The sequence below is a fragment of the Taeniopygia guttata genome, chromosome 3, assembly GCF_048771995.1.
Source record: "Taeniopygia guttata chromosome 3, bTaeGut7.mat, whole genome shotgun sequence".
Classification (NCBI taxonomy): Eukaryota; Metazoa; Chordata; class Aves; order Passeriformes; family Estrildidae; genus Taeniopygia; species Taeniopygia guttata.
Window position 1 is genome coordinate 102,815,194 of NC_133027.1, and position 25,384 is coordinate 102,840,577.

The 25,384-nt window shown below is 45.1% G+C and overlaps 1 protein-coding gene across 7 annotated transcripts; it reads left to right on the forward strand.

The window, feature by feature from the left end:
* The first annotated feature begins 1,794 nt into the window (after positions 1 to 1,794).
* On the forward strand, positions 1,795 to 25,122 carry TRAF5 (TNF receptor associated factor 5). Of its 7 annotated transcripts, none has more exons than XM_072927533.1 (14): positions 1,796 to 2,053; positions 11,069 to 11,134; positions 13,378 to 13,510; positions 13,862 to 14,193; positions 15,309 to 15,366; positions 16,612 to 16,713; positions 17,050 to 17,214; positions 17,517 to 17,594; positions 17,974 to 18,048; positions 18,318 to 18,410; positions 19,354 to 19,494; positions 19,994 to 20,162; positions 20,631 to 24,654; positions 25,050 to 25,122. In XM_072927533.1, the coding sequence occupies exons 4-13, from the start codon at positions 13,979 to 13,981 to the stop codon at positions 21,206 to 21,208; spliced, it is 1,674 nt and encodes a 557-aa protein (XP_072783634.1). In that variant the 5' UTR covers positions 1,796 to 2,053; positions 11,069 to 11,134; positions 13,378 to 13,510; positions 13,862 to 13,978; the 3' UTR covers positions 21,209 to 24,654; positions 25,050 to 25,122. The 7 variants fall into 7 exon arrangements, with proteins under 7 accessions (XP_072783639.1, XP_072783638.1, XP_072783634.1 ...); XM_072927535.1 differs by having other exon boundaries at positions 13,382 to 13,510; XM_072927538.1 differs by lacking the exon at positions 11,069 to 11,134 and having other exon boundaries at positions 1,795 to 2,053; positions 19,354 to 19,482.
* The last annotated feature ends 262 nt before the right edge of the window (positions 25,123 to 25,384 follow it).

Below are 25,384 nucleotides of genomic sequence, written 5' to 3' on the forward strand. Positions count from 1 at the left end.
ATCATGAAATAGTGTGCTTGGAGATGTGTTTCATATTGCAAGGGAAGTTACAGAGAAGTCAGCAATGTTGCACTGCAAACGGCGCTGAATACAGCTCAGTCATCCTGCTAAACATGGTGAACCTCCAGTTTTTCCTGAGGCTGAAGTAGCCAAACCTCAAGAGTTTGCCTCAAAGTTGAAACCCCGCATTGATGGGATAGACATCTGCTTTAAGATTCTCAGCAGTTGTTTATGAAATATAAAGGCAAACATGAACTCCCTAACACTACTCATAATCCATTGCTGATTAATTAGGTGTCAAAAATGTACAGTCAGTAGGGAGGAGAAGCAGAATATGCAGGCAACAGTATCTAGACTAATTAGCAGGTACCCCCTTTTATAGAACAGACATCCTCAAAATTAATTCTGAAATACAACTTTGGAAAATAATTACTTCATTTTTGCCACTAGCGAAGGCTGCTACTTTTTAGTTTTTAGTTCAAATTCTTTAATCTTAAAGTTCTTTTTCGGTGCAGTTTTGTACACTGAAAGAATTCTAGCAGCACAATAAATCTTCATTGCTGTTACTGACTTGGCAGTTTTCCCTTGGATTGGCTCAAAAGGAAGCACTGAGATTCAAGGATTGTGATCTCTACTGCAGTTTCAAGGATGCAACTTTGTCTTAATGCAGACCAGGCATCCTGTTATACTCACTGAGCCTTAAGTGAAGAGGGATTTTTAAACTAATGCCTGCACCCTGATATCTGATGATTTTATTGATGGATCTTCAACCCCACAAAGCACTGTTCTGGGGAATTATGTTCAGCACTGGGAGGATAGTGCAGCCAATGACCAGCTTGGGAACCTGATCCCACCTCTAAACTATTCATTAAAATTTATAAATATTTAATTACAGAAACATAATGCCTGTTGTTCTGACGGATCTTCCTGTGAACTTCCAGCATGTAGTACCCAGACTAATCAGGATATTCCCAAAAACTAATAAAAAGGTAAAGGCAACCTACTTTTTGCAAGAGGGAGTGTTTTGAAAAGTGTCTGTTGTAGTAATGTCTTTGCTGGGTTCCCAGACACTATGGACTGACTCCCTCGGGAGTGACAATTCTGAGTCATTTTAGCAAAAGAATAATCTCTCTGAAACCATTTTATTAGTATTGGTTTTAGAGCTCCTTTGAAGACAATCTACATAACGCGACCCAGTTGTTTCTTTTTTTGCTAGCCTTAGGGCTTTTGTGCGTGTGCTAGGATGGAATGTTCCTTAGAGACTGGTTTTCCTAGAAGTGGTTTAATATGAAAGACAGAACAAAGTGCAGCAGCAGGTGATGTGGAACAGGCAGCAAAGCCCTCGCATCAGTACTGTTGGCTGGGGGAGGGCGGCGTTGCCTGCCTTTGGAAGGAACCCTTCGGCACGTCTCGGGTCATTAGCCAGTAGTCCTGGCACGGAACAGAACGGTAATATAATATAATAATAGCAAATAATAACAGGCGTGTGGCATATCCGCGTTCTTTTCCTGTTTAGCATGGGCTTTGTTCGCTTTTTCGGTCCCGCAGGTGTAAATAATGAAAGAGCAGCTACCTGTCCTCCCTGGAGGCAGGCGGAGGGCGGGCAGCGAGTGCCGTGTCCGGAAAACTCCCCGGGCTGCGGGGCACGGCTCTGCCGACCTTCCCGCACCTCGCCGGCCGCTCGGGAGGCTGCGGGCGGTGTGCCGAGCCGGGGCCAGCGGCGGCTGAGGACGGGCTGCCGGGAGCCTTCCCCAGCCACGGTCCCGGCGCTGCCGTCCCTAAGGAGGCGGGGGGACGCCGCTGCTCCCTCCCCCAGCCCGGCAGCGCCGGCGTTGCCCGGAGCGGGGCGGTGCCGCCGCCGGGGTCTCCCCGCCCGGGGGTTGCCATGAAACCGAAAGCGGCTCCCGCCCGCGGTAGCGGCAGCGGCGCGTCCTCGCCGCGCCCCCCGCCCGCCGGAGCCGCGCACGGAGCCGCGCCCGCGCAGCCGGGCCGGCCCCGCACCGCCGGCAGGGCGGCCCCGGCCCGGCTCGGAGCGCGGCGAGCGCCGGCACAGGTGCGGCGGGGCGGGCGGGACGGGGCCGGGGCCGGGCCGGGGCGCGGCGGCAGCGCTGGGGGCTGGCCGGGCTGGCGGGAGGGAGCAGCGGCGACACCTCCCTGAAGTGCCCCCGGCAGCCCCGCGGTGCACACAGGTCTGCGCGGGGCCGCTCTTCTCCCTCAGGGTCGGGTCGCAAAGCCGAACTTGGTGCCCCGGGAGTTGTGCGAGGTGCGGTGGAGCCCTCGCCCCTGGAGCCGGGCTCAGCCCAGCCCTGCCCGGGATGCCGGAGGGAAAGGTAGGCCCGGTGCCCGCCCCAGAGGCTGACGCAGGGCTGAAATTTTGGGGGTTGGGTAGGAGACAAAGCCGGGACTGCTCGATGAATGAAGGATGTCTTGGCAGCTCCGATCTCTTCAGACTGCAGGGACCGGTAACAAGCATCCCCGCTGGTGTCAGCTGAATGCTGCTGCGGGGAGGGAATCCCCCCTCTGTGCTTGTGCAGGGGGTCCTCTGATTTTCCTTGATTAGCAGCACTCTGAGAGCATCTTGAGGCAGCAGGCTTTAACCAAACGTTTTCAACACTTCATATTTAGAAGGAAAAACGAAGAGCTCCTATTGTTGGCACTTCTTGAATTGCTTTGCCTATTGTTAACTTGGCTGTGCCTTCCCGGTGCCAGCCAAGAACAACTTTCCTCATAACTTCCGTTTCATAAATATGGGATGGCTGAAAGGAGTGCAGTGATGTGCTAAAAATAGTTGGGTGTATTCAGGTCAGGCACATCTCCAGGCTGGCAGCAGAAACAGTTGTATTTTTAAACTCCCCTGCTGATTGCACACAGATCATGCAGGGTTAGTGATGAAGGTAAAATTGGGGTGTTCTGGAATGCCGTTGTGCATTAGCCTGGGCCTGGCTGGTTTTTCACACCATCATCTTTTCTCTGAGGACTTTGTTGTATTATTGCTTTTGAGCAGGTGTGGTGATGTGTTGCACTCAGCCTAAAACCACCCAGGACAACTTCCTTTGCTGTTAGCTTTGATTATCTTATTTCTGTTGTGTGGAGAAGTGTTTGCTGTGGTTGAGGACCCCTCTGTGTGAACAGAAGGAAGAACTGTACAGCCCTTGGCTGAAGGGAGTTCATAGTTTCAAGTCAGGAGGGAGGGACGTGCTGCATGCGGGAACAATAGGGGACAGTGGGACCCTCTGGATCACCTTGAGAGTCAGAAGCCAGTTGTTCCCAGCTGCTTGGTAAAGGAGATCTTGGAGAAGAGATTTGAAGTAGAACAGCCTGCTAATATTTCTCAAGGAAAAAAAAAATGCCCTCTCAGCACACACTTGCTCAAATACATGACAGGGAGGCAGTGGAGCCTGTTATCATTGCTTGAACAGAGAGGAAACCTTTATATCATTGGAGGCAATGCAGAGGCAAGTGGAGGAAGACCAGAACAGGCTTTGAAAGTGATGAGGTTTTGGTGCAGGGGGAAGGTGGAGGGACAGTGAGAGGTGATGAGCTTGTAGCTGTGGCATAGAAAAATGATCCCTGTGGCAGCACACAGAGTGGATAAATGAGTAAAATATTACATTTCAAGAGAAATAAGTGTTTGGAAATGAGTGTTTTCCTCATTCCTGGAAGTGTTCAAGGGCAGCCTGGATGGGACTTTGACCAACCCGGTTTAGTGGAAAGTGTCCCTGCCCATGGCCAGGTGGTTGGAACAAGATGATCTTTAAGGTCCCTTCCAACCTAAACCGTTGATTTGAAGAAAACCAGAAGATGATGGTGATGGATGACAGTTTTATTTGTGTTAGTAGCAAGAAATACTGTGTCATACATGAAGCAGCAGAAGTTGGTGAGGTACTGTGAAGATCTAACACTTAAAGCTTGAGAGGGAGATGAGGGTTATGGAGCTGAGTGGAACAGGTCTGGTTGTGCCAGGTTGGGACACGGGCTGTGCAGAAGAAGGGCTGTGGGGGAAGCTTGGGGTCATCGTGCTACCTCTGGGCTGGGCATCATCCACAGCCCAGATGTCAGAGGAGAGGCTGAGAGTTCAGCCTGCGCAGGAAGATGGTCTGCAGCGATAGGGCACATCTGTGAGTACCTCCCAGGAAACTTCAGGGTTAGAAAGTGAAGAGTTGTAAGCTGCTGAAAGATAAGGTTCAGAGTAACACCATGAAGGAAGAAAGAAAAGCTTGTGGCGCTCACAGGGTGTTTATGGAGTTTTGAGAGGGTAAGGAATCACAGCCAGGAGGGGACAAGATTTTAAAGCTAGAAAGCTGCTCTTGTAGACTTGGACAGAAAGAATTCAGGAAAGTGCAGAGAGCAGAAACCAGACAGTTCTTTATTTCAGCACACAGGCTCTCTAAGTCAGGGGCAGTTCTTACACAATTGTCAAAGCTGTGGGACAGGTCAGGAGCTCTTCATTCTGTGCCTCATATTACTTGGGTCACTTTGCAAAATCCCTTCACTGGGCAAGTGCAGATTTGAAGGTTGCTTCATCTCCTGGACTTTATTTGTGCCCACCTTCAAGTTACCCTTATAGCCTTCTCTCTTCAGCTCTTTGTCTGACCCTTTGATTTTGCATCAATAGACATAATTCATAATCAAGAATCATCTGGCTAGGGAGAGATACTCCTTTCTCTGATTTTTCAGAGAGTCTGTGTGAGTTGTAGTTTTCTTAGTGTCCAGATCCTGTGGAGGCAGTTGCTGGTGGCTGCAGGGGTTCAGGCAGTTTTGTTGCCTCACAGACATTCTGTTCTTGGGAGCATTCCCTGCCCAGAGCAGTGTGGCAGCCTGAGGGTGCTGCTGCAGGACCCAGCCAGCTGGCTGGGACACCTTACAGCCATCGTGCCCCTGGGTCTGCGCCCTGAGCTGAGGATTTCAGAACCTCTTCTTCTGCTTTCTGGGGCTTTTCTGTCCAAGTTTCTCAGCAATAACTGCGAAGGGTTAATGATCACACTGTTAGTCATCAGTCCCTTATCAGTGCCAGTTTGGGCTGCAAATGTGTAGTTGTTCCAGTATCTTCCCTCAGCCCAGGAAAGAAGCTAACCTCTTTACCCTGGTGTGTGGCTGGGCTCGAGAAAGTGAGGAAACTTGAGTCATGCTGTATTGTTAATAAAAATGTTGCAAAAATTTCCAGTTTCCCCTGCTCGATATTGCAATAAATACACAAGTGTGTGAGAAACTGTTTGCACCTAAACCACAGTGATTTTGATATGGGATTGCCCAGAATGCTGTGTAGTTAAGCATGTTTGTCTCTGGGAGTGGGACTGATAAAGCAAGTCTTTGTGTGTAATATACTGATGTTTGCATACAGAGATCCTGTATGTTGCTGTGAACTTACTTTGCAAAAGATTATATCCAAATATAGAAGTTACTATTATTATGCAAAACCACCTAGTGACTAAACCAAACCTCAAGGTTAGGACCCATGTGCAAAGCAGTTTTTCCCAAAGTAGATGCTGTGAGATATAAAATGGTCTGACCTGTGCTAAGTCATATGGTTCACAGTCTTGTCTGCTATATCCATGTGCTTGAAACTGGAATGTGGCCCTATGAAAGAAACAAAAAATGCTGTGGCTGCCTGGCTATGGCAGCATGCTCAGGCAGAGCAGCACAGCTTTCCACGGGCCATGGGAGAGCGCTGCTCCTGGTTCTTGCCTCTGTACATTTCCAGCCTATCCTCATGGGAAGGACTTTTTAAGAACACATCCTTTTTCCTGTTGATGTTTTTTTTCTTTTTAAGAAAAGAAAATGGTGACCATCTTTGCTGTCACCACTTTCCCAACAGCATGTTCATGGGACCTCTGAGAGTACTGGGTTTTTACATGAGCAGTTGCATTTTCAGTGACAGCTGTGGCTAGAAAAATGTGTGTCTACATGTCACCAAACACATGTATGTGGTTAAAAAAAAAAATTGAGCTCATCCTAGTAATTCAGATGAATAACCATTGAGTTGATTCACAGATTTCTGTATGGATGCTGATAAAGTTCTTTATTAAGACTGAGTCAAAGGGTCTGGGTGTGGAAAATTAAACCAAGGATCTCTTGTGCTTGAAACAGATATTCATGGCCAAACCAAGAGAGTGGTCAAATCAGCTGAAGTCCTGAACATTGTGTCCCTATAGAGCAGAGGAAGAGATGTGAATTTGAAAGCCCCAAAGACCTAGTTCTGCAAAATTTGTAATGGCCAATTATTTGTTAGGAAAAGTGATGACTCACTTTGCCTTCAGTACTCTAAAAGATAAAAAATTAAAGCCTGTTAGTTGTCTTGCTTTCTGTCCCTAACTATTTTTTTTTTCCCAGTAACTTTTGTTTCTTTATTTCATTTTTCTGTCTCTTCATTCTGTTTCCTAAATGCTGGTGCTGTCTGTCTTTTCCCTTGAGTTCATCCCCCTGAGTTTGCTTGAAGCTTGGTCAGGGTTTCAGCACTGTGCTTGGATGCTGGAGAAGGTCAAGGGCTGCTCACGAGCAATAACATTGGCCTGCTGCTCTCTACTCATCTGCAGAGTCAAACTGTTTAAAATTAAGATCCTGCTCCCACTCAACTTCTCCATTTGGGGTTTTCCCCAAAGCTTCCCAGAAGCAGATGGTGCTTCCTGGAGCTGTGCTTGCAGAGCACTAGAGTTTCTGCAGCACTGCCTCCTCCCGAGAAATCCAGCTGGATGAGGAAAGTCTGTACAAGCTGTTGTGCTGTTCTGGTGTCAGCCTGTGTGCAGTCTACAGCCTGACCAGAAGCAACCTGAGGACAGGTGCTGATGTCAGGGATGAAAGGATACCTGGGTTAAAAAGCTTAACTTAGAAAGGAGCTTAGGCTGTGCTGAGAAATGCAATTCAAATCAATTTAACTGATCCCATAAAGAAGCAGCAGGCCTTTCCCTTTGCCACTGACTTCATGGTGCAATGGTTTGTCTTTGTTCTAGAGCTTCACGGAAGGTTCAGGAAAAGATGCCGTAGGTTGAGATACCTCCTGGGAGGGGAGATGGAAATTGAAACAGGTTAGAAATGCTTCGGGAGAAAGCTCAATTAAAGGGAAAAGGTGAAAGAGGGTATATGTTGCATTAAGTACAAAAGAGAATTGACACTTTCTTTGGAAAATTAGTATTTTAAATAACAGGAGACTTTAAAATTACTGCCTTCAGAGAAAATATAGTAGGTTATTTTAGGAAAGGAAGGGGAAAAAAATTAAAACAAGAGACCAGAAAGCAAAGGAAGAGGACAGAGGAGGATTAAGAAAGAGTGAGGGTAGAGATGGAGCCTAAGGCACTGCCTCAAGGGCAGCACATTTTGGACTGGGGAGAGAGGCTGCCAAGAATCTTGTGTGCACAATTAAGTTGAGACTACAAAACCATTAGGGTTTATGGCCACTTAAGTTATTACAAAACCAAATAAAATGTTTATTTTCTTAAAATGTATTTTGTTTCTGTTTGAGAGTTCTGTTTGAATGTCTCATGCCTGTGCAGCCTGTGGCATGAGCTGATGTGACTGAGCCAGTGCTGCTTCCTCTGTGAGCTGCCACTTCACATCCTGAAGGGATGGGTTCACCCGGCTTTGCAAGGCTACACGGAGGGTTTTTACAGGATTGAACCTGGGTGTTCTTTATGTCCTTGTGTGTTTCCTGCTGCCATTGTACTTTTTCTTTGATCACATCACTCACCAGTTTTGTGGAAGGTGAAATCTATTCTGTATCTTGGATTCTAACTGTGAGAAACATCCTTGGTAACCTTGTGATGCTCCAGATGGTAAATTTGCAGTCCTTACATTGCAGTAAGGCAAAATACTTTTCAGTGGCTTGTCTTGTATCCTAACACTTCTAAAACATTTTCATGCATGATCTTTTCAAAGCTACTCTGGGGGATTTCCACTCCCTTGCTGTTTTAAAATGCTTGTACTGCTGTGTTAACCACAAAGCTCACGCTGATATGCTCTGGCTCTCTGTCTCTCTGTCTCTCTCTCATTTTCTCCCCATTGAGGACTAGCTACAGTTTCCAGGTATGGTTTTACCAAAATGTGTCTTGTTAATGCTGGCAGGAGCTTCACTTTGCCAGAATTATTTTTCACTTCAGAAGGGCTGTTCAGGGGCTTGGCACGCAGGGGTTTGGGTTAGGCTGCAGACCCAAAAACATCTCAGGGAACAAGTTCACCCCCTGAACTGGCAAAGTGGTGTCGTGCTGTTGTAAGGGTGAGAGGCAGAACCTTCTTACTGAGATTTCTGTCGGTGCTTGGGAAGGTGAGAAATCATTCAGAGATTGCTACAGAAGTGATGGCAACAAGGTGATTTTCCAGCTGTGAATGAGGTTATTTTAAGGCATAACAATATTGTGTTGATTAGAAACAGATTCCTTGATAATGCAAAATTAATTAATTATTTTTAGAACATCAGGGAAGACAGTAGATGTAGCAAATAAGTAAACTGGCTGTAAAATCAAAGCTGCTTTAGCACCAGACACACTTCATTAATTGTAAGAATGTATTTTTAATTTTTTTTTGAATGCTGTGTCGTAACCTGTGTCTTAAAACCCTGATGCAGTCTAGTCTTATGGGAATTTATTGTAATGCTTGACTGTACCTCTATGCAAAGGAAACCCTACTGTCTTACTCTGCTTAGTGAAAATTTGCCTATGGAGATGAGCAAACTGATGCTTGCTTAGTAAGGTTTTACTGTGCCTTGAGGATGAGGTAATATTACAGTTGTAACTTCAATAGCATAGTGGTGTCTGTATTCTAAAGAAAATGTTTATTCTGCTGTCCTCTGCAGCAACATCCCCTGGAGGGGCTCAGGCACATATCCAATAGGAAATTGTTGCTGTTAGAAATACTCTCTCCTGGGTACCAGCTGGTCACTGCCCTGCAGCTTTTAAGTGATTGGAACAACAGCAGAGCAGTTCCTGAGGTCCATTTGCTGCCAGGTGAAGTGGGAGCGAGCCCTGAGTGGTAGCAGTGGGTCTGTGTTGGTGCAGCAGGGAATCCTTTCCCTCCTCAGCCTCTGCTGCAGGGACACACATGGTGCAGCCAGGGGCCTTCTCCCATATGGGGACTCTGCAAGTGTGTTTTGTTGTCAGCCAGAATGTTCTAAGCCTTCCTGGGCTGGAAGGGACAAGGATGATCCCCAGTGATGTCAGATGTCATCATCTCCTGTTTCCACATGACTGCATATAACTTGCTATATCTTAAATATGTATCTCAAACTGTGTAGATACTTTTGGTCATTCTTTAGCAAACTGTTTGCTCTTCTGTGTGTTGAGTTGGGCCATATATTTCTTGTCCCCAAAATAGTGGGCTTTTGGAGGGCCTTAGAGTAGTAAATCATACAACTCTGTTATTTTAATTAAAAAGTACTGGAGGCAGCTAATCTGTTTATAAATTTAATAGTTTATAAGGCAGCTTGGAGGGCTTTTTTTAAATGCAAGATATGTTCCCCTCCATCCTGTTTCTGCCTGTTACCTCCCAATGAAGTGACTTGATCTTAGACCTCCAAATCTGGCAAAACTTTTCCCACTGTGCCTTTTATGGTCTGATCTACCATAAAAGGTAGATAATTTTAGAGGGAGGGACAGGGCATCTTCTAAGACTTGTCCCTATCAAGTGTATTAGGGCAAAGCAACACAGCTGAACTAGAGCTACAGAAAGGTAGGTGCATAACCTTTTTTTCTGTGCCCTGTTGAATGTATGACATGGAAGCTGGTGAGGAAGGTGCTTTTTACTGGGAATACCCCAGTCCTGGGGGGTGGCTGAGCATCACCCTCCCCTCATGCAGTGATCAGCCCCATTTGCTGGGCAGCAGGACCAGGGATCCTGTCTTCTTGTCCATGTGTGGTGATCAAATCTGTGATAACAGCCTGGATATTTTCCCTTCTCAGTCTGAGACATGGTAGCACCCAGTGTCTGTGCCTGGTTCTGCTGTCAGGGAAGTTTTGGCTGTAATGGTGCAGTCATAGCTCATGGGGTAATGATTGGCTTCATATGAGAGAAAACAGGAAAAACATGTTCTCTTAAAAAAAAAAAAAAAGCAACCACATTATAAGGAATGGCTTTTCCTGTATGCAGAAAGTGTGTCTTTGTGGCTAGAAAAGTTAATCTGTCCACTGTAGTTCAGTGTGATCATGGTTCCACACAGCCTCTGTCATTCTGACTGCTGATGCTGTAGATAGAGAGCAGCAGTGCTGGAGTGGAGCTGTTTGAACATGGGTTTAAAATGTTGATGCAATTTTATAGTCATGCCTATGCTGATTTTTCTCCTTATTATTATGTTCTGCTCAATTTCTGAACAACAAGCAATTCTAAGTGTGGAGCATTTTACTGGAAAATGTTTGGGCTCAGTTTGGTGTGGTGGTAGTTAAAACAGAATAGCTCCCAATTTATAAAGTTTATTTTTATTATGAAAATTCTCCCACTTGGATTATTTCCAGTGAGGCTAAGGCAGCTGCATATAAAGAGCTGTTCCAGAAGCATTTTGCCTGTGCAGCTCATGCAGGCAAGGCTGGGATGCTGAAGTGGTGGAAAGGTGCAGCTGGGAGCTCTTTGTACTGCACTGCCTTTGAGCTCCCACTCACTGGTAGCTTTTATAGGACTGGGGCTTGACTTCTAGTGATTCATACCGCTTTTTTATGTGTGGGCAGAATTAATTCTATTTATTTCAGTATAGGGGAATCCTTTTTTTTTTTTTAATGTGTAGATTTTCAGTCTCCTTAGATTGGGGAGTTTTGTGTGTGTGCTGTTGCAGTGCAGTTGCAGTGAAAATCCCCTTTACAGCGTGCACTGTGTCTGCCACAAGAGCATCATTACGCAGCACCAGCCTGCCGCTCTCTGCTATTTTAAACCAGCATTACAGTTCACACGTGTGCTGAAAAATTGCAGCATACACAAAGGCAGGACAGCTTCCCCTTGCTGGAAGCTGTGAGCAGACAGAAGTGAAAGCTACTTCAGCCCCTACCTACGCTGGCCAGGCATCAGCGTAAGCAGGAAATTGATTCAGATAACCCTGGGCTGCTCTCACTGCCACCCAGCAGCACTTTTTCCCCTGACGGTTTCCCTTTGGTTTCAGTTCAGAGCCCATGTGCTGGAAGGCAGGAGCGGGAGCAAAGCTGCAGCAGGCTGCCCTGAGTCACTGGTGAGTGCTGGGATGGGAATTACACCTGCCTGGGCTGCTTTGGAGCGCATCCCACGAGTGCTGCTGCCACGGGGCTGCTGTTTCTCAGCTCCTCTGAGTCTCCCCAGCTGGTTCACACGGGCACCTCTCCAGCTTGAGCAAAGCTGCCATGCACAGGCCTCCTCCTGGAGCAGCCCATTTCTTCCAGCAGAACAGCTGCAAGCCCTGCAGCAAAGCTCCTGCAAGGCTGGCAGCAGTGGTGAACTCCTCGTCTTGCGAGGTTTCCGCTCTGGCCTCTGAGCAGGCAGCTCCCCTTTCACCTGGGCTGCTCTTTGCTGTGTCCTGAGGTGCCCTCAGCTGTGCTCTGCTGTCCTGGGCCAGGCTGAGGTGGAGGAGCTGCTTTCATGGAGGTGCCAAGAGTCTCCATTTTTAGGAGTGGGATCTGGGTTGGGTGCATTATGAAGGTGTTTAAAGAGATACAGGCTCTCATTTCAGCAAGAGAGTTGGAAGGTGTTGTACCACAACAGAGTGGCTCCTTGAAGAAAGAAATAGGAATATTTTGGTTGATTTAATGAGCAGTGAGAACTCTGGAGGAGTTTCTCGATGGAATTTTGGGCTGCTGACTGTTTCTTTTTAATGTGTCCCATAACTTTTTTGCCTAAAATATGTCACCCCAGCTGGAGTTTCTGGAGTTAAGGAAGATCCCTAAAGGCAAAATGGGTAAAACATAGTATTGTTGTTGTTGGTGGTTTTATTTTAGTGTGTTTTTACAACAGAGTGGCATTAGCTTGCTAAACCATACCAGCAGATGAGGTAAGTGCTGGAACATGATAGGGCTGGGGAAATTGTATGCCAAGTAAATGGGAGAGAGAGCAGTAATAAGAGAGAGGAAGGAAATTTGTTTCAGGGCTGTCACTGACCGATGGCAGAGTGAGTTCTTAGGCAGCTCATCCTGTGGGTGGTCCATGCTCTGGAAGTGAATGGTGACAGCTCTCCATCTGCTTTAGAAGCAGCAGCAGCAACACTCTGCTGTTGGCATCTGCTACCGAGGCAGCCCAGACTGGAGACTGGCAATCCCTCAGGCTGCATTTTGTCATCTCTGGTTGACATGAGGAAAGGAGAATTGCTCATTATTAGGTTTCAGGGAACTGGGAACCCCATTTTCAGAGGAGGAAAGATCAACTGTTTAAAAATGAAAGAAGCAAATTGACAGTCCTGTCTGGTTTGAAGCAGGAGTCTGTTCATTTGAAGGGACCAAACAGGGTGATTTGCAAACTCCTGTTGGAATAATAAGTCTTTAATGGCTGGAATATGATTATGGTTCATATTCCTGAGGGCTACCAATGTTAGATTCTCAGTTGTGCTGGAGTATGTCATTCATTCAGCCTGGTAAAAGGTAGGGAGACTCTCACAAGCCGGGGAGATGAATATTATGTACAGCCACTAACAAGGGTGCTGAGCCACAGGAGCACTTAAATGTTGGCTGTGGAATACATTTTAATTGGTTAAGTGCTTTGGTGTGTTTTTGAATCAGGCACATTATCTGTCTGCAGGATTTCCTCGCCCAGTATGGATTGTTAAAGTGGAAAGGAAAATGGATGTTGCTCTCTGAAGCCCAAGGTGCTCTGTGGCAGATCACTAATTGCTGCTTTTGTGGGCCAGGAGGCCACTGCAATAGGGAGGGAGGGCAGAGTGTCAGCACTGGACACAGTTTCATGCCAGACACAAGGTTGTTAATGGTCATGTGCTGGCCCTGCTTCCCTCCAAAAGCAGCAAATGCCCTCGGTGACCTTACTGGAGATGAGTGAGAGCTCTCAGACAGGTGCTGATGCCAGTAAGAGTGACTCCAGTGACTGACAGGGCGGGTGGTGCACACAGAGAAGAAATAGCATCCCACAGCACAGCTGTAAAACTGAGCCCTTCCCTCAGGAAATGAGGATCTGGAATCTCAGGTGTGTTGTGCTTTTGTACAGCCCTGGAAGGAAAACTTCATCTGAGTGCAAAGCTGCAAGAAGTGCCAACCAGAGTGGCTCTAGGGCTTGAGCTACTTGCAAAAAAACCCCAAAAAAAACTTCAAGGTTGAGAGACTGGTGGCAAATCTCAGGGTTTGTGGCTTAAGGCTTGGAACAAATGTTGATGGTTTTTCCTACTGGAAAATTAACGTTGCATTCCTGTGCTGTGTATGAGTTATGGTAGGTTGAAAGAAAAACACCACACTTCTGATTGCAACCCTGCTTTTCTTTTTTTCCCACCACTTCTTTCAGACAGAATTAATATAGCAAAAAACTTGCACGTAATTAAGTAAAATAAGAGTTTACTGCTAGAAATGAATGATCAATGGGAAAAAGAATGATGTCAAGTTAAGAGGCTTCAACTCCTGTAACACCAAAACAGAAGGTAAAATCCCCCTGCTGGCTTCTTTTTTTGCATGCTCCTTGCTGGGGAACCACAAAGCCATCTCCTGCTTGAACCAGTGCAATGATCTTGTAAAGTCATATGGGTGGGCTCTACTTTAAGTGGAGACTTTGCTGGTGAACATTAAGGCCAAAACTTGGCCTCTGCTAATCAAAAACCAGCCAAACCATAAAAATCTCAATTCTGTGGAATAATTTTCAGATTGTGAAGCTCTTTTCCAAAGAAGTGTGCTTTGATGCTTGTAGCATGATCTTTTTGTGGTTCTGTGAGTGTTTTATTGTTCTTCCATAGCTGGCACCATGTTTCTCTCTGAAACCTGTCTCCCCCCTGCAGATGAGAGCCCTCCTGCCAGCAGCAGCCTGCTGCAAGCGGTAGCTGAGGCAGAGTGGCTGCCAGGGAGTGTTTGAAGAGCTTCTCCCTGCGGCTGCTTCGCTTCCCAGTGCGGCTCCCATGGCCTGTGACGAGCCCGCTGCTCTCTCGGGCATCTTCACACGCCAGAACTCCTCCAGCACCAGCTCCCTGGACTTCGAGCCCCACGCCGACTACAGGTTTGTGGAGAGCCTGGAGGAGCGGTACAAGTGCGCCTACTGCCACCTGGTCCTGCGCAACCCCCACCAGACGGGATGCGGGCACCGCTTCTGCCAGCAGTGCATTCTTGCACTGAGGTGAGGGCACACTCCGCAAGCTCCCCTCGTTCCCTTGCCTAAAAAAAGCAGCCCATGTCTTCTGTAAATCAGCAGTGAGTGCCATGAGAATGTTACCAGCCCGAAGGGAGTCAATGGAAGGGCTCTGTTGAACCCAGTGACTGCGTGCTCAGTGTTTTAAAGGTGTCTCTAAAGACCTCACCCGGTGCTGGTGAGCCGCAGGGAAGTCAGCGGGAAGAAACTGTAGATGTAAGCTGATAGTGCTGTGTGAGATGCTGCTGTGGTCTGTCTGTCTGCCATGGTGCTCTTCTGAGGAATTGGCTGCATTGATGTCTCACGGTGTGGGTGCTGGGGGTTAGATTAGGCTGTGTTCATTTGCTTCTGTATAATTCCTCTGAATTTAGCAGAATTATAAACTGATGTTAATATTACCTGATGCTGCAGTCAGATCACAAGGCTGCTGACATCTCTCTTTCTTGGTGCAAAAGAGATTACCCTCCAGACCTGTCTGGGAATACATTATGGTCTCTGGTGTACCTGAGGGCAGGATTTCACCTGGAAAGGTTGCAGAGGAGCCTCTTTGTGTGGATGGATGTCACATTATCTTTGTGAACTTTAGATGCTTCATGTTTGCTGCTTTGTCTCTGGGTTGACTCCTTTTGCACTGCCTATCACCATTTTCCTAGATTTTACATGTGTTCTATGCTTTTTAAGAAGGAAGCCATTAGATCTTCTTTTACTGGTGTAACAAGGAGGGCACTGCTTCTAGTAGACAAAGGCTGGGTTTAAAGCACACAGTGAGATTTTCTGAGATATGACATTTGTGATCTGCAGATGGTCAGAAAGTGACAATGTTCTCTTAATTAAAAAACATCTTGTGGTTTTTACCATTGAACGCTCTTAGGACAGACTCTGCTTTCTGTTACGTATTCACGGTTGCTGCTTTATGCTCTCTTTGAGCTGTGGGCAGAATTTGGCTGTGTAGTTGCCAGATGAAAGTGTTTCTAAAGGACTTTTTGTTGTTGTTTTTATGTTATCTACTGCTGACTTCTGTCAGAGTCAGATTATAGCATAGCCCAATTTCATAAAGTAAATTGAATTTCCTGCGGGTTAACACAACTCTTCTTTTGATCTAGAGAGTTAAATGCAGTACCCACCTGTCCTGTCGACAAAGAAACAATAAAAATGCATGAGGTAAGTGGCTATAGCTTTATTTCAGCAGTCAGCATTTACATAGGAAAGGCAAGACAGCTGAGAACAAGGTGGCTTTTAGTCCTCAGGGAAGAGCATTTTTTTTGTCTCTGAAATAATGCTAAAGGAAGCAGTGTACTCGTGATGCTCTCCCAGAAAGGGATTATGGCTGTCTAGCTTAAGCTTCATTTTATACCTCATGTTCTAAAGTGATTTCATTTTAGTCCTCTGTATTTCTAGTAAAATGTTGAAGAATTTCACAAAGCTTTGAATCCTCTCAAGTCACCAGATATCTGTTTTTTTAACTGAGATTTTACTGACTTGGTTTTTAAATGTTGGGATATCTTGTTTATCTGATTGTCTTCATTTTAACTTGGCTATAATTTGCTTTCTTGATTATCTCCATTAGCTCTCATTAACCCTGAAGACTTAATTTACTTTTGGGTAACTTTTAGATGAAAAGAGAAGTTAATCCTTTGCATTTTGCAAGCTATTGTTGGTTTTGGTTTTTTGTTTTATAATGGATTCATTGGTCCTTATTTATATTCCAAAGCTTAAATGTATGCTATATACTGGTTCTGCCAGAAATTTTCCAGGGAAATGAAATGTCTTCTTCCTCTCTCTCCTCATCCTGATAGGAAATTATAATCAGACTGTGCACAGGATTTTTGTTTTTATTTTGCCATCTTCTACTTCTTGCAAATTTTGTTGACAACAATGTGGGAAGATCTCTAAATAAGACTGAGAGCTGGTTCTGGGGGCTTCATTTGTTTCTGCACACACAGCTGAGAACGGTGCTGCTTCTCAGAGGTGACAGAAAAGATACCTCAGCATTGCCCCCATCCCAAAGGCTCTGCTTGAACAGAGTGGAGCATGCACAGAGCTGCTTTGGCTTTCAGAGCCTGTTAGCTCCAGCTGCTTTCTCTTAGATACAGGCAGGCTCTGGCAGTGGTTATCCAGCTCCTGTGCTACTAGTCCTGCTGGTTGTGGGATAGATCAGCATCTCTGGAATAATTACGTGGGGGGGAAAAAACCCTATGCTTAAAGAAATATCATAAATGGTTGAATTTATAGTTTCAATACAAATTTTCAATATGAATTACCAAGAGCCTCACAATACTCACAATTATGGTGTCTACACTTGAACACCTAGAAGATCTGTAGTGATGTTTTGTTCTTTTATATTATTTATAACATCCCATGTGACCCATGTGACTGCACATTAAAGCTGGTTTGCTTCCTTTACAGGTATTCAAAGACAACTGCTGTAAAAGAGAAGTTCTCAACTTACATGTGTTCTGCAAAAACTTTCCTGACTGCAGTTCGAAAGTAATTCTGGGGCGATATCAGGTTGGTTTGCTTGATCAAATTTTGAAGCCTTTGATTTTCATGACAGCTCTGTGTATTTATGATCAGCTAAATTCCCGTGATTGTCTTCAGAGTTATTGTAGCAACATGGTTTAAGTACAAAGATTATGGCAGCTATACTCTGTAAGTGGCATATATTACAGCTTTTAGCTTGTTCCAGCTTTGCCTTAGGGTTTTGGATTTTTTAAGAACCATTTGCTTTATGTAGCCTTTGTAAATCGCAGTGTTCGTTCATATTCTGAGTGCTGCGGTGATTGATTATTTGAGGAAATGTGCCAGGTCACAATTTGACATTTAATCTGCTGCTGTGTGTTGCAGGAGCATCTGCAGCAGTGTCTGTTTGAATGCACACAATGCACTAATGATGGATGTCGGGATCGAGTTCTTCGCAAAGACCTGAAGGAGCACTTGAGGCAGCAGTGTAAATTCCGAGAAGAGAGGTGCCAGTACTGTAATACATACGTGGTGTTCATTAACATAGAGGTAAGATTATGAAGCATTCCCAGAATCCATAGCACCTGTTTACCCTTGATATTGCTGAATGAAAAGGTTCCAACATTGCGATGGCGCTTAACTCCTGAAAAAAAATTTGGCTGAGTAGCTGAAGGAGAAAGTATAATAAATGCACTTTAAATCATACCAATTAATGATGCTCTCTTATGAACAAAAAAGTGATATGTGGCTTGCATTTTTATGTTTGGGATTTCCTTTTGCGTATCTTCCTCTGTATATAATGCTTTACAAAAATGAAAGCCATTGCCTTGTTCTGTTTTGTTCTTCTTCAGAATCATGAGAAAAATGACTGTCCTGATTATCCTGTGCCTTGTCTCCAAAACTGTTCACAAATAATTCTGAAAAAAGAGGTACTATTATTTTTTTTTCTGATACTGAGATTCAGCAGATGACATGAATTTATGTGAACTGAAAGCTATGCTGCAGACCCCATTGGCCAGTGCCAATAAAATTTCATTGCTGTAGGAGTTTCCCTTGTTCAATCCTAAAAGGGATATATCTCCCATTTTATAAATGGATTATTCTGTCACTGTAAGCCACTGGAGTTTTGCAGCATGGAAAAATACCTGGCTTGCTTATTGATTCTGAATACTCATTTTCCTGGTAAAGTGATTGGTGATGTCATGACAATGCCCTTTATTCACCCTTTTTGCAGGCATTTAGATTTTATTAGTGCTTCAAACTACTAAGTGTTTATTTGATCACAAACTGCTTCATTAATACATGCAGATTGAAAAGCACCATGCTGTGTGTCCCGAGGCAGAAGTGGACTGTCCATACAAGCAGTACGGCTGTCATGTAAAGGTACTGTTTTACAGATCTTTGTCTATACCAGGACTGGACTTTGTCTCCCAGACCAATCAGAATAATTAAAATAACTAATTTATGTCCTTTCACAACCATTTCTGCTGGCTAAGCTGAAATACTAGAGAATCAGGACTGTCCTTCCCTCACTTTCAAGGCATAAAGGAGACATTTTGAATGTTAGCATCAATAATTTTTTTACCAACACTTTCAAAAATCTGCTTATGTTATTATTTTATTCTTTCACTTCCCCCCTCTTCCTCACTAAGGTTAAAAGAGGGAAACTTGCTGAACATGAAAACAGTGCCCTGAGGGAACACATGCTGCAGATTTTAGACAAGAACTCACGGTTGGAAGAGCAGGTAAGTCATATTTAATCAGCACTCCTCAGCAGTTCTTGACTGGTTAGGGGATGATACAAGATTCTACATTTGTTGCCTGGTTTAGATCAGGTACATTTTAAAAGCTTGTTTTTATGGTTTTTCACACCTCAGAAGACAAAATAAGCTCTTCTAGTGAAGTCAATCAATTACAGGGAAACCTCTCTGTGCTCAGGCATGTATATACTCCACCAAGCACAGTGGGAAGCTCCTTGCTATTGCTCACCTCATTTGCTTTCAGTCTCTGCTTTACACTGGATATGAGGTTTAGAGATAAAGTATTGTAAAGTTTCACTGACTGGCCAGGTTGCTCCAAAAAGCAGCCTTTAGCTGCCCAGGTCACCTGCTCTGTGTGGAGGCAGCACGGAGGGCAGCAGAGCCAGTTGCAAGCACCTCTCTGCTCAAGATCACTTCTTTGGCTCCCAGCAGGAGACACTGGGTGTAGGCCCAGTCCTGTTAACTGAGTAGATCCAAGCTGATGGGAGACTTATTCTTTGCTTGTTTATGCAAGAAATAAGAGTCCCAAGCTGCTAAAACTTTTGAAGTTTTGAAGTGTGTATCCCTCACTGACTCATCTCTGCTGGTTAGACCTCACTAGAGGAAAAAAAATGCATATACATACACACAGAAACAGACACGCACCTGTGCATGTAAGTATATATTATCCCACTATAGAGCTGAATGGATCATCATGATGGGAATGAGAGATAGGAGCCTCTTTGCACCTGGAGCCACACAGATCTATTCAGTTCTTTTCAGTGCTCATTCACAAATAGTGAATTAAGGAGTGCTCTATCTAGCTCACTTGAAGGATTTGCATTGTTAACTTTTCAAGTGTCTCTTATATAGTCAGATACGTTATAATTTCTTCATTGTATATTTTGGTGTTCCTTAGCATTTATACTCTGATTTTTTCCATCTGTAGATATCTGACCTGTATAAGAACCTGGAATATAAAGAGATCAAAATCCAGCAGCTAGCAGATGCCATTAAGAAGTGTGAGAAAGAATTCAGACAGTATACACAACTATTTGGTAACAATAGCAACTTGATGGTAAGCACTCAGGTGAGACATTGATTTTACTTTTGTTACCAATTGCTTTTTTGCATCCTGAAATATGTTTCTCCAGTAATAGTTGCCATTAATAGCACAGCAATAATAAATCTCCCCAAGACCTTCTAATTTTTTTACAATATGGTATTGTCTTTTAATTGATACAGAAGTTTGGATACATGATCTGGACAAAAAGCACTGTACAAATTCTCATGGTCAGATGCCCAGGGCAAATGTGCAGGTGTAAATTTGAATAATGAGTTGAATGAAGTGGTGCAGTGTGAATGGGTTCTGAATGAGAGATGGCTTCTCAGTCTGTAAATGTGCTGAATTAATCATGAAGGAGCGCTGGGATAAATTCCTAAGCCAGCAGAGCATTTTGAATGCATCATATTGTTGATACTGCTGACATGCTAAAGACTTCAGTATCTTAATTCAAAGCAAATATCTGGTTTTATGGATATCTCTTGCCTCTACTTCCCACCCTCTTCCAATGGCATGAACTGGGAAGGCTCTGGCCAGTCACCTGGATAAGTCTGCACGCCTGGAATCACAAGTGAAACAGCTAATACAGATGGCAAACCAGCAGCAAAGTAAATTAGACCTGCAGCCCCTGTTAGACACAATTGAAAACGTGAAACAGAAGATTGCCCTGATGGAGACGTACGACCAGCGTTTAGGTAGGTTGGCACTTCCCTGCACAGGTAGGGGGGGTTGCTGATTTACTGGGGGCTAAGTAGAGGCTCTGGTGCTACTAGAAAGGGCTTTCTTTTTTGCATTCTGACACCAAACTGTGATGGTGTGTGTGGTGTCCTCCCACCTATCCCTACTACACAGAACTCCAGTGGCACTGCAGGGCCACAGAGCCACAGCACTGGCCTTGGTTTGGCTCCTGCACTGTGATGGAGGCTATGGTCCTATTCAGGCATTCACGATTTATAGTTGATACTTTTCTTATTCAACTACTAGCTGCAATTACAGTTTAAAAAAGTTAACAGCAGTAGTTCATAGCCTGTACTCAGGCTTGGGTAGATCGGTTTTGCCAGCTTGACTCTGAGTGCTCATTTTATCCAGGGCTCTGACAATTTTGTTTTACCAAGTGCCTCTCTCTTTTTTTGATAATTCTTTTTTTTTCCCTCTTCTCTCAGTTGTTTTGGAAGATCAGTCCAGCAAACATGATCTCCAGATCAATATTCACAAAGCACAGCTCAATAAAAACGAAGAACGATTTAAGCTTTTGGAAGGCACGTGCTACAATGGGAAATTAATCTGGAAAATCACAGACTACCAGAAGAAGAAAAGAGAGGCAGTGGAAGGCCGTGTGCTGTCCATAGCCAGCCAGCCCTTCTACACCAGCCGCTGTGGCTACAGGTTGTGTGCCAGAGCCTACCTGAACGGGGATGGCTCAGGAAAGGGAACACACATCTCCCTCTACTTCGTGGTCATGAGGGGTGAGTTTGACTCGCTGCTGCTGTGGCCTTTCAAGCAGAAGGTTACACTTATGCTTTTGGACCAAAGTGGGAAAAAAAATCACATCGTGGACGTCTTTAGAGCTGACCCCAACAGCAGCAGTTTCAAAAGGCCGGATGGAGAAATGAATATCGCCTCCGGCTGTCCGCGCTTCGTGCCGCACACCGTCCTGGAGAGCACAAAGAACACCTACATCAGAGATGACACTCTCTTTTTGAAAGTGGTCGTGGATCTAACTGATCTGGAGGAATTGTGAAAAACATGCCCAGTCAATGTGACTGCTGTAAGCATGAGGAACTGTTTTTGTGGTGAACACCAGCCACGCAATAGCAAATTGCCACCAGTCAAGCTACTGAGACTGTTTCATGACTTTGGACTACAGGACAGATAATGAATTGCCAAAGCATCAGCCTTTCCTTTTCTATCCTTTTTTCCAAGACTGCATTTTTAAGGCAGCTAGAAGTCCAGGTTGGTGCAAACATGCATTCAATCCAGATTGGTTCCGTCCACGGTGGGGGGAATGATTGGCTCCCATCACCAGACTGGCATTTGGAGAAGAACCTCCTCCAGTAAATTCCCAGGAGTCCAGGCAGGCCTGTGGGCTTCTCTCCCTCAGACAGAAGTGAAGCCATGCCCAGACATGCAAGTGCATTTCATCTGTCTGCAATGGAAACATTTCAACATTAGCAAATTTGAATCAATATGTCTTGATCCCTCCATCTCCTGGATTTTTGAAGCAGGGAGAATGGCTTCAGTTAGGCAGGGAAAACATTTAAAACAATTTATTTTAATTGTATTTTTCCAGAAAGCCCAGAGGAAGGGGCCAATGCCTCCTACCTTTTTAGCCTGTTGTTTCAGCTGTACAGAGTACAGGTCACAACAGCTTTCTTGTGTCCTTTCCACTCCTGCTTAGTGCCTTGGGACTGGTTTCCATTGGTGGTAAACATTCACAGTCCCTGTCTGAAGCCAAAAGCTGCAGGTGCTTCTCACCTCTCAGGACATGACCAGATGCAGGGCACTTGGCCAGCCTGCCAGCTCCTGGCTGCACTGCTGGAAGAGGGGCAAATCTCCTGTTCTTTTGCTTCCACATCTGTGCAAAAGAGATGTTTTCTGGCCTTACCAGCTCTACAAAAGGCAGGAAGAGCTTGGGGAATAGCTCACTTATGTAACATGCAATTTTCCTCTCTCCTAGAAGTTTGGGGAAGAAGGGGGAAAATAGATTAGGGAGTGAGGTTGCTGTAAGAACCCAATTTTGACAATCATTGTGGCTTTAGTGTTTGTTAAGGGATGACACAGCTGCTGACTGTGATGTGTGGAGATCTTAATTTTTATTCCAAGTTCCTTCCATATTGCAAAGGAATGTGTGCATTGTACAGGGTTTATTGAAGACACACTAAAACCACCAAGGTCAGGCACTGATGAACAAGTGACACAGAACATATGTGCCTTTTTAAAGCCCTTTGGGTGCCTGTAAGAGGGATGTAATTTTGCATACTCAGTGATTTTGTTATTACCAGTGGCAGCATTTTGCATCTCTCATCTCTTACAGGTAGGGAAACACCACAGCATTATCCATTGCTCCAAAGCTTATCAAGAGACAGCAAGAAACTAAGCTGGTTTTAGAGTAAGAGTAAACTAGGCAGGATAAAAATTAATATGGGGCACAGACTGAAAAGCATAAGATAGAAAATTCAGGAGGGCAAATGTGGTAAAATGAAGAATGCTCTTCCCACGAGGGATGTTGATAAGAATTTAAATAATTCAAGGACTGATACCAAGATGAAGGCAAAATACTTTATTTTGTATCTGCAGTCTTATTGCTAGACATTCACTTTCCCAAATGGTTTTCAGGACGTAGTTCAGACACATGTATTTTCTAACTCAGGGGTGGAGGGGAAGAGACCTTAGTAATCTGTACCTCATGGTGGGTTAGCACATGCAGAATCTTTGTTTTGATCTACAAGTCCTTTTTGTTTTATAATGTCAGGATGTACTGAGCCACCATAGGGGCTTTCCGTGTTCCTGGGACAGATTGTGAGGAACAAATTTTATTCTTGTGTACCACCACCACTGACCTCAAGAGTCATTTCAGCTGTAAACCAGAATGAATTAGGCATAACACTTGGTTACAGAAAGAGCAGGCCTGTTTTGATAGTGGTGTGCCATTCTGTGACATCAACCCTGAGCCTGGATTTCATGTCGCTTATTACTTTAATATTTGTCATGTAACTTTCAAAGTGACACACAACTTGCATAATAACCACTAACAACTGATGGGAATGTACCATCCCTGTGTCCTGGGGCTCTCCAGTACACTGAGTGTTAAATACAGAAAGTGATAAAGAACTCGGACAGGCAAGGGAGGCAAGATGAAAAGGATGTGTGTGGCCTGGATCCTGGGAAATTCCCAGCCCTCTCTGCCTCCGCCACCCCAAATGTAAAATGGGGGTAATAATACTTGCAGAAGCGTTAGGGCTATTTAAATGTTTGTGTAGAAGTCTGAGCATGAAAAGAGCTAAGTATTATTAAAACTCCATTTCTAGTTGTTAGAGTAGGTGATGGCATAGTGATGTGGATAAGTGTTTAGTGTTTTCCTAGACAGATTTTGGAAGCATGTTTGGTTTTAGATAGTTCCTACTGCAATCTCTCCTCTGCCTACTGGTTGGGTTTAGGTTTTTGCCATAAATATTCCTTTTAAAATTCTGAAGCACAAATTCATCCTGGGTGATGGAAACATCCCTTTTGAAATACTGCCTGTTTTATAAAGAATTAGTTGAGATGATTATTTTTTTTAAAGACAGCCTTCTTTAAATTTGTTTTAGTACAGGAATTAAGAGATTTATGTTAAAGTTTTCAGTGATTTTTTTACTGCTTGTAAACAGGGTTTTAAATTTCATCCCATTCTTAATAAAGAAAAAAAATGTTGTATAGCATGAACTATCAGGAAGAATTTTGATGTTGCATGAAGAATACCAAAAAACTTTTCAATAATATTGTACTGGGTAAGTAACCAAAACAGTGTAGGGTATTTCTACATCAGCATACTGTACATTTCTAAGGTATTTATTGATAGTTTGTAGTTGTTTGAATATCTCTTACTACAATAGAGGCATTTTTCTAGCTGAATGTCTTTACTGTGTACATAATCTAATGTAAGAATAAATAATTTTATCATCCTTCTGGAGGAACTGTGGCTTATATTCCTTTTGGCTGGACTGAAGCAGACTTTTAAGGATGTGGAGTACTGGGTATTTGTTTACATTAATTTAAAAAAAAAACAAACAACAAACCAACACCAACACATTGATTAGGAATCAATGTGCTTCATGGGTATTTGGGTTTGCACTTGGCTATCGCAGAGTAAATTCAGTAAATCCTAATCAGTAATCCTAGATGGATGAATATCCGAGGTGTGAGGATGCACTGCGGTGGTAACTGGTGGCGGGGCGGGTTTGTTTCTGTTCCGAGCAGGGACAGGAGCTGCTGCAGCACCCCACGCCCAGGGCACCGCGGTGCAGTGCCGGAGAGGCGGACGCGGCGGGGCCGAGCCCGGCGGGCGGAGCGGGGCCGCGTTCCGGCGCTGCGGCGGCGCTGCCGTGAGGGAGGGAAGGAGGGAGGGAACCCGCCAGGCCGGCAGGAAGCGGCGTGAGGCGGCCCCGGCCCTTCCGGGGCGCGGGCGGCGGAGCCGGGGCGGCACTGCGGGTGGGTCGGGGGCCCTGGGGCGGCCGGGGAATGGTTGTGGGCCGGCCCTGCGGCCGCGATCCGTGACCCAGCCACGGCCCGACACGGGGGTGTGGGTAAAACCCCCCTGGCGGCTGCGGCAGCGGCAGCCGGGCGCGGCTCTGGCTCCGGTTCGTGGCGCTGAGCTGAAGGTGCTTTCCCTTCGCAGTGCCATGGGAGGGGTGCGGGCCTGTGCCGTGTGTCCCGGGATGGCCCTGCTGGAGCGGGGAGCTTGCACCGGGTCACCCTCTCTGTGCTCCCTTCCCACCTCTCCCACCCTCAGGCATGCTCGTTTCCCCTCTTTCTCAACTCCCCCCCTCTTTGGGAGGGAGTCTTTGGGAAATGATATTGTTGAATCTCCTTTTGCCTCTGATTAGATATGGATAACAGGAAGGATGAAAAAAGTAGGACGCTGTGTGCAACCTCAGAAGAAGGGCTGAAGGCCCGAGGTAGGTGCTGGGATCTGTTGCTGTTCTGTGGTGTTTGTTTGTGTGTCACTTACTGGGTTTGCTTGCTTGGTGATGGCATTAGACCATGGCACACTGGAAGAGCAGGGAAAAACACAACCAACCCCTCAAAACAGAGGTTTATTTTGTTTAAGTTCTACTGAGAGTCATTTCTGTAGGCCACAGTTGCTAGCAGGCTTGTCACTGTTGCCTTGTGTTGCCCTAAGGAAAAGAAAAAAGGAAACGAAAGCGCAGCAGAAGCAGAT

Coding starts and splice junctions, on each gene's coding strand:
- TRAF5 (XM_072927537.1), top strand. CDS start 13,979: ATGGCCTGTGACGAGCCCGCTGCTCTCTCGGGCATCTTCACACGCCAG. Junction 16,714..17,049: donor TAATTCTGGGGCGATATCAG/GTTGGTTTGCTT, acceptor TGTGTGTTGCAG/GAGCATCTGCAGCAGTGTCT. Junction 20,163..20,630: donor GACGTACGACCAGCGTTTAG/GTAGGTTGGCAC, acceptor CTCTTCTCTCAG/TTGTTTTGGAAGATCAGTCC.